This window comes from Charadrius vociferus, unplaced genomic scaffold (genome assembly GCF_000708025.1).
Source record: "Charadrius vociferus isolate BGI_N301 unplaced genomic scaffold, ASM70802v2 scaffold261, whole genome shotgun sequence".
In the NCBI taxonomy this organism is placed as follows: domain Eukaryota; kingdom Metazoa; phylum Chordata; class Aves; order Charadriiformes; family Charadriidae; genus Charadrius; species Charadrius vociferus.
This window is the reverse complement of record NW_009646856.1, coordinates 925,086-935,655: the sequence shown is the minus strand read 5'-3', so window position 1 is coordinate 935,655 and position 10,570 is coordinate 925,086. Positions and strand designations below refer to the sequence as shown.

The window sequence follows — 10,570 nt, the reverse complement described above, 5'->3', positions numbered from 1 at the left end:
CAGTCCATTCTTTGATTGTTGTGTTATTTCTCTTTTGCTCATTCTCCACTCACCCAGACCACACAGGTATCTTGGGGCCTCTGAAGCTGAGGATGGTGGTAATTTCAATGGTCTGGTTTGGACTTCGCTATTCTGATTTTTTAATGAAGCTGTGAAAGCTGGTTGCTTTATCTAAGCTTGTTAACACCCTCAGGAGACCAAGAACACAGCCAGAGAGGAAGACATTTGGGGTATGTAGGTTACAAAACCTGGCTGGGCAGTACAGAGTTAATGACCAGCAGTACTTTAACTAGACCTGAGCCACCACACCTGGGAGAGGCAAGGGCTTAAAAGGTGTTTAGAAGAGGGCAAAAGCTCTGAGTTGATAGAAGGGTGGTGGGACTTCCATTGCTATCTTTTGGGGAACATTTGATGGACAGCAGGAACATTTGGGTGGCTATTCCTTCTTAGTCCTTTCTTTGAAGGTCTGAACTTGAACCAGCCCTTAGGGCTATTGCTACAGATTTGCCCATCAGTCTGAGGAAGCTGAAGTCTCCTGGGAACTCTGCAATGAGGTGAGTCCTTTCTATGGCCCACTCCTTCTCCTGGAAAGGATGGATGTGCCTAGCCCTGGCTGGGTGTCTCGCAGCTCAAGCTCTTTGCTGGCTTGGTTACTTGCTTCTTCAGGATTGGAGGTTGGGTAAACGGAAGCCTCTATCACACTGAAGGTGGAGCCCCTGGGAAACTCAGTGACTTGTGGGTTTCTCACAGTATTTGCATGCTGCAAACAGTAGGAAGAACTTTTGTGGTTCTGTGTTATTTCTGAGGTGTGCAGAAAGCCTAGGAAAACAAAGCTGCTCTGAAGGTACTAATGTTTTCCTGGTTCCCTGTGAATTATCTGTGCTACAACGTGTTTCTCTGTGCAGGTGCATACTCTGCAGAAGGGATTGGCATAACAGTTCTTGCTTCAGTGGAGATAAATTAACAGAAACTGAGGAAAAAAGTTTAATCTGTAGCATGATTTAATACCTTAGGGCAGCAGTTAACTCTTTATGTTGACTTGGGCTTTATACTTTAGTGCCATGATGAATATAACTATACAGGTAAGATACTGACTTGCCTGGTGCTGTGTGCTCTCTGTCTGTACCCCACTGGGAGGTACCCAGGTGCCTCCTATGAGCTGAGCAACAAGCAGCTGTTCTCAGTTAGGCAAACAATGACTTGAGAAACACCCATGAAGAAGTATCCCTGGTGTGATGACCTGTAACCCCCTGAGCTGGCTGATCTGACACAGGTGCAAAGGTGTGACCCACTCAGGGTGCCAGCTCAGGCATTTCCAATGAGGAGGGATAAACCTGGTATTAGTATGTGAGATGCTGCTTGAGCCTTCCCCAAGATTATTTTGCGTCACCCTGACTGCTGTGTTCAGGAAAAAGCATTCAAGCTGGAAGGGGGTAGAAAACAGCTGGATTATCTGCTTCTCCCCCTCCACCTGCCTTTCTTATGAGAAGAGGTTAAAAAAAGCTTGTCCTCTTCATCCTACATGAGTGAAGTTTGAAGAGGAAATGTGAGGCAGGTTAAATGCTACTTTGCAGAAAGGCTGTTTGAGCCAAGAGCTCTTACTTGAAAGGGAAGATTTCCCTTGCAGAAGAGGAGATAAATTACAATAAAAGGGTTGTGAGATGTTTAAACTGGAAATAGGGAGAAGTTGCTGCTGTGCATATAGAAGAGAGAGTCCAAAAGCCTCAGCCTCTAGAACAACTATGAGCAAAAACCTTCTCAAGCTCGTCTTCAATCTAGCTCTTTCACAAATTACTTTGCATTCTGTGGGAGAGAGCTCAACTCACTGGCCTGGAAGGTTCCTCCCAGCCTTAGGTACCTATGTATAAAATAAGCAAAATTGGCAGAGCACAAGGCAGGGGGAAAAAAGGCTTTAAGCACTTCCTCTTCCAAGAAAATGTAGATGCAGGGAAAATGAGACTGAGAACACTCAGACCTGCTTTGTACCTATTTCTTTAAGGCCCTCCTTAGTACAGGTTTATGCCTTATGCTGTTATAACTTCTGCTTTTGCTTGGAAAGGTAGAAATAATGGTGATAAGTCTGGGGAATGGCTCTTCAGAGAAGGAAAGTGAAAAGCCTTATGAAGTTAGAACTGAAGCCCTCATTTTTTTCAACTGCCCCAGATTTTCTTGCTGCCCTGGCAGTTCCTGGCATGCAGTGAAGCACCAAAGATTATTTCTGAGAAAGTGGCAGGGTGGGGGTGCTGATATCCCTCTTGTGTGCCTCCACTCCCAGTGAGACCAGAGAAGATCTGCAGCAGTGATGAGCTGGTGCTCTCCCAATGTGCAACACCTGAAAATGTTTCCCCTTCCTGGTCCAGACCAGGTTTTTAGAGCCAGCAGAGGGGAAACTACTCCAGGCTTTGCTGAGGATGGTGTATGTTTGATGTGCAATTAGGCAGAAGAATCAGTGAAATGAGAGGGGTTTCCTTATATACGTTATTTATTTCCCTGACTCAGAACTAAACAATTTCAGAATCTCATCCCCATAACATGCCAAATGCAGCGTGAAATCCTTTACAGCTATCTTACGGTATGAATTAACTTCTTAGCATCTGGGAGAGTGAGTGGCATTGGCACTTCTGCCTCCTGCAAATGCACCATGCAATCTAACCTCCTGGGGAAGCGTTAGGTGCAAGTCCGCTTAAAGCACGAGTGGAAAGAATTGTATTGGAAGAATTGCAGTGGGGAACTTGGCCTTAAAAAATAGCTATGCTTGCCTTGAGCAATGCAGAGTCCTGCCTCTAAACCTTACTTGGAGGCCTAAATATATTTGGCTAAGCTTGTGGCTGAACAAATATTTGTGCCCTCCGAAAGAAACCAGCTGGGAATTGGCTGCTGTGCACTGATTTGATAAAAAGGAAGGTTTGCATGAGGTGTCTAGATGCAGATGGTTTGGGGCCATCTTTGTATACAAGTGATGCATTACATTCAAGTGCCCATGATATTGGCTTTAAGACAAACTAAAGAGGGTGGAGGAATCTGTCCATACCAAGGAGCTTCCAGGATGGAGCCTAAACTGCACAGGTTGCCTCTTATCTTCTTGCACACCACAATGGGATCCTGGCCTATTACTAAGGTTTCTCGGCCATACTGGATAATATGCTACCAGTTCTAAAAAAGTACAAGTTGACAGTACACATTCCTTTTCTCAAAGTTCAACATCATTTTGCTGGAAGCAAATTTCAGAGTTTTATTTGTGATTGTGCCTATAACATAGTGCAGTAGCACATTTTCCCAAGCACAAGGCAGCTTAGGTAGGACCCCTAAAACTTGTCCTGATTCAGCTGCAGGTTATAAGTTGTCTCTCAAACTGTGAGGAAACTATTTGATTCCCTTCCTAAAAAGTGAATTTTTGGAAGGAGAGGAAGTGAGGTTGATGGCCAATGAATTAAATATTTAATCAGAATGTATTTCCAATACGGTTACAGTCAGAAAAATGACAATATCAAAAAGCATTTCTGCTCACTGCATGCATTTGAAGTTGCAGCCTTTTAGCTTATATAAATAGTCTTCTCAGCGTTAGCCCTTCAAGGCTAAATCACCTACAGGCACATACTCTGCTCTCTGTTCAGTCTCATATTTCATGAACAAAAGTTTCCGACAAGTGCCAATTCTGGTGTTTACTGCTGCTGCTGAACGTGTTAAAAAGAAGCCAGCTTGATTCCTGGATCTGAAGTAATCTGTAATGTTGGTAAAGCCCAATTAGTTTTTGGTTGTTTTTATTTTAATTTGAAATAAACAATTCTGACCTTGAGTTTGTGGTGGAAAGGGTAAACATGAAACTTAGCTGTGCCTAGCTCTGTGTGTGTGTATATATGATCTTGGAGAATTACTTTGACTATTAGTGTTCTTGAAATAAAATCACTCGCTGCTCACAGATGTACTGAGATGGCTCGTGTTCTCAGTGCTACGCAGGCACCTCCTGCTTTACAGAGATAATCGAATTGCTGCAGAGAATACTGAATCCTTGGTGACCTGGGAGCTGAGCGACTCCTCTATATTGATGATGTTTACCCAAGCACGCTGCACTCACAGAGGCCATAAAATAAATGAGAAATTTGATTAGTTTCAGTTGCTACAGAGCTGTGCTCAGTTTCTGTCTAGCTACCATCAAAGTGTCTAGACGCAGAGCAGCTAAACTCCTCATTGACCTCCTGATGGTGAGTTTAAGCCAAAAGTCCAAGATCCAACTGGACGGTACAGAGGCATTTCTGTCCTAACTGTGCTCCGGCTCATTGCTATTTCAGCAGTGCCTGGTGCTCAGAAGGGATCCAGATACAGTGCTGTGGCTCTTGCTTCCCTGTTTGTCAAGCAGATTTGACTTTCGGCTTTAGTCTCTGCTGGAAGCCCTTCTTCAGAACTTGTAGTACCTGGGGCATCCTACCAGACTTCAAGGAAGCACTGACCCGCTAGCATTATAATTTCTGGCAGTGCAGGCTGTTCCTGCTTTGAGATTTCTAAAGAAGGCTTCCTAAACTTTTCTGTGGAAATGAATTAAGTTCTGCAGCTGTGTACAGAAAGGCAAAGGAGCACCCAGCAAAGGAAGAGGCTTTCTTCTCTTTGAGGTCTCAGAGTTGTCAGTAAATGTATTTTTTGAGATCTAGGGGATGTATCTGCTAGAACAAGGATCTCCAATGCCCATGGGACTGAACATCAGAAGGGCTATATATTAATGTCTATAGCAAAATAAGTGAACAAACCCAGAACTATTAAGCACTCTCTTGCCCATAGGAGCTCCAAAGGTTCCCTCAATAAGTATCAGATCTCTCTCAGAGCTGTCAGGCTTTGGTTTGTTCTCCAGTTTACCCGTAATCTTCTCAAATCTGCCTGTAAGATGACATGCACAAAGCATGCGTGGGGTGAACTCCTTAGCTGGTGTGAACTGATGTATCTGCATTGGCTTCAGAGAACTTCTCCAGCTGACAGCCCCAGCCAAGGGAGCTGCAGTGCCTGGAATACCCTCTGAGCCTTCAGAACAAAAGGCGCCCCATGATTACAAATGGTGCGGATCTGGAAAGCTAATATTAAACTAAGAGGGTTTGAGTATGTTTTATATTATTTGAATTAAATTTATGCCACTTGCTTCTTAAGACTTCCTGCAAACAGTTCTGGGGTTAACTTATTCAGAGAGCTGCAAGAGAACTTCATAAGTCACCTTTAATAACCAAGACTATGTGACTGCATTTCAAGTTGTTACTAGGCTATCAAAAAGATATGGTTCAAAGAACGTTTAAAATATTGCAAGTCTTTCAAGTTCCCATCAAACTTCCCAAGCTGATATTCATCTAGCTTACGCTGTTGTCAAAAAAATAAGTTTAATGGAGTGAGACTAACTCTGGGTTTTCTTGTTCCTTTTGTTCATATAAACCCAGACCTGCTGTGTTATTTCTAAAAGAAAAGAAACATGTCAGAAAAGATTATTAAAAATAGCCTCTATTTCCCTAAAGGACTTGTTAACAGGTCACATACATGGCTTATGTAAATATGTAATCAGGGTCTCTTTCAATAGAAGTGTTTTACATGAGGGCTTTAGTAACAAGGACTTTGATATTTGAGGTATTGGATCAAATACCAAAAAGGCATAATATGCCTCAGAGATGTAAAGCAAATATCTGAACACTGGAAGGGAATTCCCATGCCTATATTCTGAAGTTTAGTTTTGTGAAGGGTCAGTGTGTGTAGAAGCGATTGTAAGCAGCCTTGCAGAAACAAATTGGATTATCTTTGATTATTTTATCTTTTTTTGAGAGACAGAGACAAGGAAGCTCCTAACAAAAGCAGAATTGGATTTTGGGGCTTTTCTTCTAGGTTTAGGGGTAGCTTTCAGGACTAGCACTTGGGGTACTGTCCACCAAAGGCTGGCTTGGGAAAGCTGGGAGGGAGGCACCATCCCCAGATTCACAGGAGGTTTTGGGGTTCAGTTCTGTTGTTATCACTATTTAATGGATTTTGGCACTGCTCTCTAATGAAAGCCCATGTCGCACAAAGGATTGGGACTCCACAGAGACATGCAGGAGGTGACAGAAATAAAAAGGGTCTCAGGGTATTTGCATTCAGTTTCTAGCCTTAACACAAATAATGCATTGACCTCTTCTAGTTTAAGAGCAGGTAATATTCTTCAGTCCTTTAGCTTGTAAACTGTCAAGGAAAATGAGGTTTTACTTCAGGCATATGATCTTTTTTTATTTATGCTATTATAGAAACTCCCCAAATTGGAGGTGACAAGAAATGTCGCTTTTATTACTTATCTGAACCATTCTCCTAAAATACAGTAAGTGATTTCCCCATACTCCGTTCCAGCATCCACCGAATAAATATCCTGGAGCAAGTGTATGATTTGGCATCTTATTTTTAGCATTTGGAGCACAGGCCCACACACCAGGGAATTTTTTAGCAATTGCTTTAATGGTGCTGTGTTTACAGGACCAGTATTGGTATTATTTATTGCCAATGACTTGCAGAAATTGTTTGAATCTCATTTGCACAATGGATGGGCTGGAAGACCAGTTAGGTCAGGAATACTGCAGTAAGCAGCACAGGAGGGAGAAAGGCTGATTTCTCTGTGTCTAATCTATCAAATTCTCATTACAAGAGTTTCAGCCTTCTCATCTCTACATGTAGTCAGGAGGGGTTGCTGCTGCTGTCTTCTGGAGCTGGATCTTATCAGCGAGGCCGGCAGGGAAGGCGACTGCTGCAGCAGCTGTTCGAAGGGGGACAAAGCCCCCTTACAGCTCCCTTCTGGCCGCTCACGTAGGAGCTCCGTTTAGACAACGGCAAGTGTTGGGGAAAAGTGGGCAAGAAAGCTTTTTCTATGATGGATCTGTAGGAGGGGATGCGTGCTGTCTGAGAGACATCTCGTCAGGCCTTAATTTGGGGAGCTGAGCAGCACTGCCTCTTTTGGCTGTGTTTGCAGAGGGTGTCCGGTACCTGCTCGCTCCTGTCCCTGCTCGCAGCTCGACACCCAACGCTGTACGAGCAGGAGGAGCATTCAGCATGAAGGGCTTGAACAATTTGCTTGCTGTGGATGGTACTACAAAGTTTGTGTTCCAATCATTTTTTTTTATCATGTGGTCCTTGTTTCTAACTCACGCCTGCAAGCAGATGGGCCACCTTGCTTGGCATGAAGTGGCACGTCGGGGCCCTAGCCCCTGTACTAAACCAGGTCCTGCTCTGCTCCTTGGTGGCTGAGGATTTGTTTTGTGTTAAACTGAGGCTGGAACTTGCTCTGCCTCCCAAAGAAAAATCCCTAATGACTAGGCTACAGGGTGAAACTCTCCTGGTGTCCCTTGTCCCCTCAGTCTATGGAGCTGCTCTTGCTGTGATGGACATGAAGCCCACTCTCTTGCTTCAGGGAAAGTTCTCTCATGATTAGGTTGGTATCTAGCTCTGTCTCAAGAGGTGAAAAGCAAGCCAGTCTTCTGGCTCCACAAAAGGATAATTAGTTTCGTACCTTCAGGAGACACTTTGGAGTCTCCCAGGTTTGACGTAGCTCTTACAAGCCCATATACACCCTGTCTCAGGCAGCAATGCTGGTGCGAGTCCCCTCCTTGCGTGTCTGCCTCTCTCCATACTATGCCTGGGAGAGCGCCAATAAAATGGTCTATGTATGAGGAGTTTTTAAATGAAGCTCCCTTTTTTTTTTTCTCCAAAATGAAATTCTAAAGTGCCGTACGTACCCAGCTCTCCTTGGCAGACATCTGTTCGAGTAGCTCCTCCAATTATAAACTGAGGGTTGGCACATAACTCCTGAAAAGACACATTTTTCAAAGTATGCATCACCCTTTCTGGTCTGAAAAGTTACTGTTTCTTGTTCCTTGTTTCAATGTTCAAAATATATTAAACATTTTCAGCACTTCTTAAAAATATCCTTTGTCCTCTGTCTGATTAACATGGTGTCAGAACAATGTTGCCTTATTAAATTGAAGACTGCATGTATTTTTTTGAGGCAAATCCTGAGGTCTTTTGCTACTGGAGACCATCAGTGATATTAGTGTGAATTTGTGAGGACAGAGGTGAAAATTCAACCTCAGCATTTACATCTTATTTTATCTCACTGTGGTTTTGGCTCAAGCAGTGCAAACAAGTTTGTGACGGTGGCTGCTGGCACTGGAGCTGTGTTGAGCTTCCACTGCCACCAGCATGGAGGAGGTTCCCCCAGCCCATTTCCTGGGAGGCCAACCACAGAAACGTGACCACCACCACCACCCCCCTTTCTTCCTGGCCCTTTGGGGCTGGCCAAGTAGGTTATGGCAATGGCTGTCCCCCCTATCCCAACCCTGAGCCCTCCAACAGTTCCTGCCCTATATTAGGAAGTTAATATTGTCTCTCTAGAGACAAAAGCCTTCCCTTTCTCCCGAGCGTTTGTCATTAGCTTCTGGATGGCAGCAAGGGGCAGTTTATAGGAAGCCTAATGTGGAAAGCAAGGTTAGGGAAGGCTTAGGCAGCCACCAGCTGTCCCAGGGAGCAGCAGGTGTCAGGTCTGAGCATCCCCTGGAGACAGGGACAACCCAGGACTTCGTGTGTGTGTGTGGTCAAGAGCCAGTTTGTGAATCTCTTCTTGCAATAGATGTGATCTCAGATACATCCTTTTTGCTTCTGTGGTTATCCAGCTGGTCAGCTGCCTTGTAGCTGTCTTGGTGGATAGGCGTCAGGAGTAGGTTACCCACCACACAGCAAATGTTTTGTGTCGGTTTTTCTCTCCTCCCTCCACAGCGGTGCACCCAGTGACAGTCAGCTGCGTATGACTTGTTACTCACCCAGACACCTGTCCTTTCTGAGCCACTGCCAAGTGCCACGTACACCTTTGGCACAACTGCACTTCCACCTTCTCTCTTTCTATAAACCTGTTCACTGTTGAAATCAGAAGATAAGTCTCTGATGGCATAGTGCTTAAAACACACACTCTCTGCACACCAGCAGTAGCAGCCTGGGGGAGATGACCTTAACAGTGGATATGTATCTTGCAGGGGGAGTTTCTCTAGCAGGTGTTCTCCAGATTGCCCACCGAGTCCTGCTGCCTGTTCCAGGCGCAGGCATGTAAGTGACCAGGGACCCCATCGGCATGCAATTGCGTGCAGAGTTTGCAGATGGAAACCTGTTGGCCGGTTGAAAAAGTCCAAGACCTGAGCAGGGCTGTGACCTCCAACAGGAGTCATCTGCAACATGGAAAAGTAGGTCAGATCCAGGTCTCTCCATAGGAGAGCAAAGCAGAGGGTTTGTGTCACCTTGCAGCAGGGGTTGGGCTCTGCCCCGTGCATAGGGATAAGCCAGTGGGTCCCAGTACTTGTGGATTAAGTGTCCATAAACTGGTCATGTCTCTGCTGAGGGCCGTGAGGGCAGAGGGGTCCCACACGGGCAGGTCTCTCGCAGAAAGCACTGGGACATTTAACCCTGCTGGATCTCAGCCCTCAGTCATTCCTGACCACACTACACTTGTGATGGTGTCTCTGCCTGCAGCAGGCACAACATTGCTCTTGCATGAGGAACCAAAGCATAATTTAATGAGTTTCCAACAGCTGGTCTTCTCCCAGGGTAGGCAAAGCCAAGAGATGCTTCCATGGTGCTTGTTGCTGAAACATCCTGGTGCCAGAGCAAAGTACTGATGGACAAAGGGGGTTGCCAGGATAGAAACTTGGAGTTATTAAACCTGCAAGCTTCCATTTTTCATTTTTCAAGTGAATAAAGAGAATTATTCTCCTTTCCCCCATCAGAGGAAGGGAAGTTTTTCGGGTTTTTTCCTTCCTTCTCCTTTTTTCAGTTGTTCTTGATGTTGCAAAATGGCAAAGGAGGAGCAAAGTAGGGACAGAAAAAATGACTGTAAAATGAAAGTGCAGAAAAATCTCTGAAGCACTGATTTTGTGGTTTTAAAAAAAAAAAATATCAGCATCTAATCTTTCCTGACGAAAATGACCATTTCAAAATGAAAGGCCATTTATAGGATATATGTATTTGGGTAATGACAGCTCCAGTCAGTTGCTCTTTAACTGTTGTAGGTAGCTTGAAGAGAGGTAGAGGATTTTATTTGTTTACCTGATTTCCTGGGGTGCACCGTGGCAGGACCATGGTGTGGGTACCATTACAATTGATGGTCAGTAGTTCCTGGGGTGCCCTGTGCTCTGTCTGGGTACATGTGGGGCTTTTGCATCCATCTCTGCATTGTACCCTGGAGTTGTTGCTCTGTGGAGCTGGGAGGAAGCAGGTTCCCATGAAGCAATTAGAGGTTTCCTTGCTTTATAAAGGGCTTAGAAGATGTCGATTTCTTCCTCCTACCCCCATTTCAACCTTGTTTCTGCTAACCACTCAGGTAAAGCAAGACAGAAGAAAAGAAATCAAAAAGTACAGGAATAGTGGATATTCAGGCTCACCACTGATTTAGTATGGATGTTCAGGTGAGCTTTGATTAGATGTGAACCCAGTAAAACAGGCAGTTATAAAGCACTCTTACCGTGGGGCGCTTCCAGATGATGCCGCGAGTTTTGAAGGAGTACGGTCCCAGGTCCCGGTAGCCCAGGGCAGAAGGACAGGCTGG

At 44.8% G+C, this 10,570-nt stretch overlaps 1 protein-coding gene across 1 annotated transcript in view; it reads right to left on the bottom strand.

The window, feature by feature from the left end:
- The window catches only part of CAPN8 (calpain 8), a 36,207-nt gene that overhangs the window by 20,080 nt on the left and 5,557 nt on the right, over positions 1-10,570 (bottom strand). Inside the window, exons 3-4 of the mRNA XM_009894337.1 lie at positions 10,487-10,566; positions 7,719-7,788 (exon numbers count right to left, since the gene is read on the bottom strand). Of these exons, the coding sequence (XP_009892639.1) occupies positions 7,719-7,788; positions 10,487-10,566 (150 nt within the window). The remainder of the gene's footprint in view (positions 1-7,718; positions 7,789-10,486; positions 10,567-10,570) is intronic.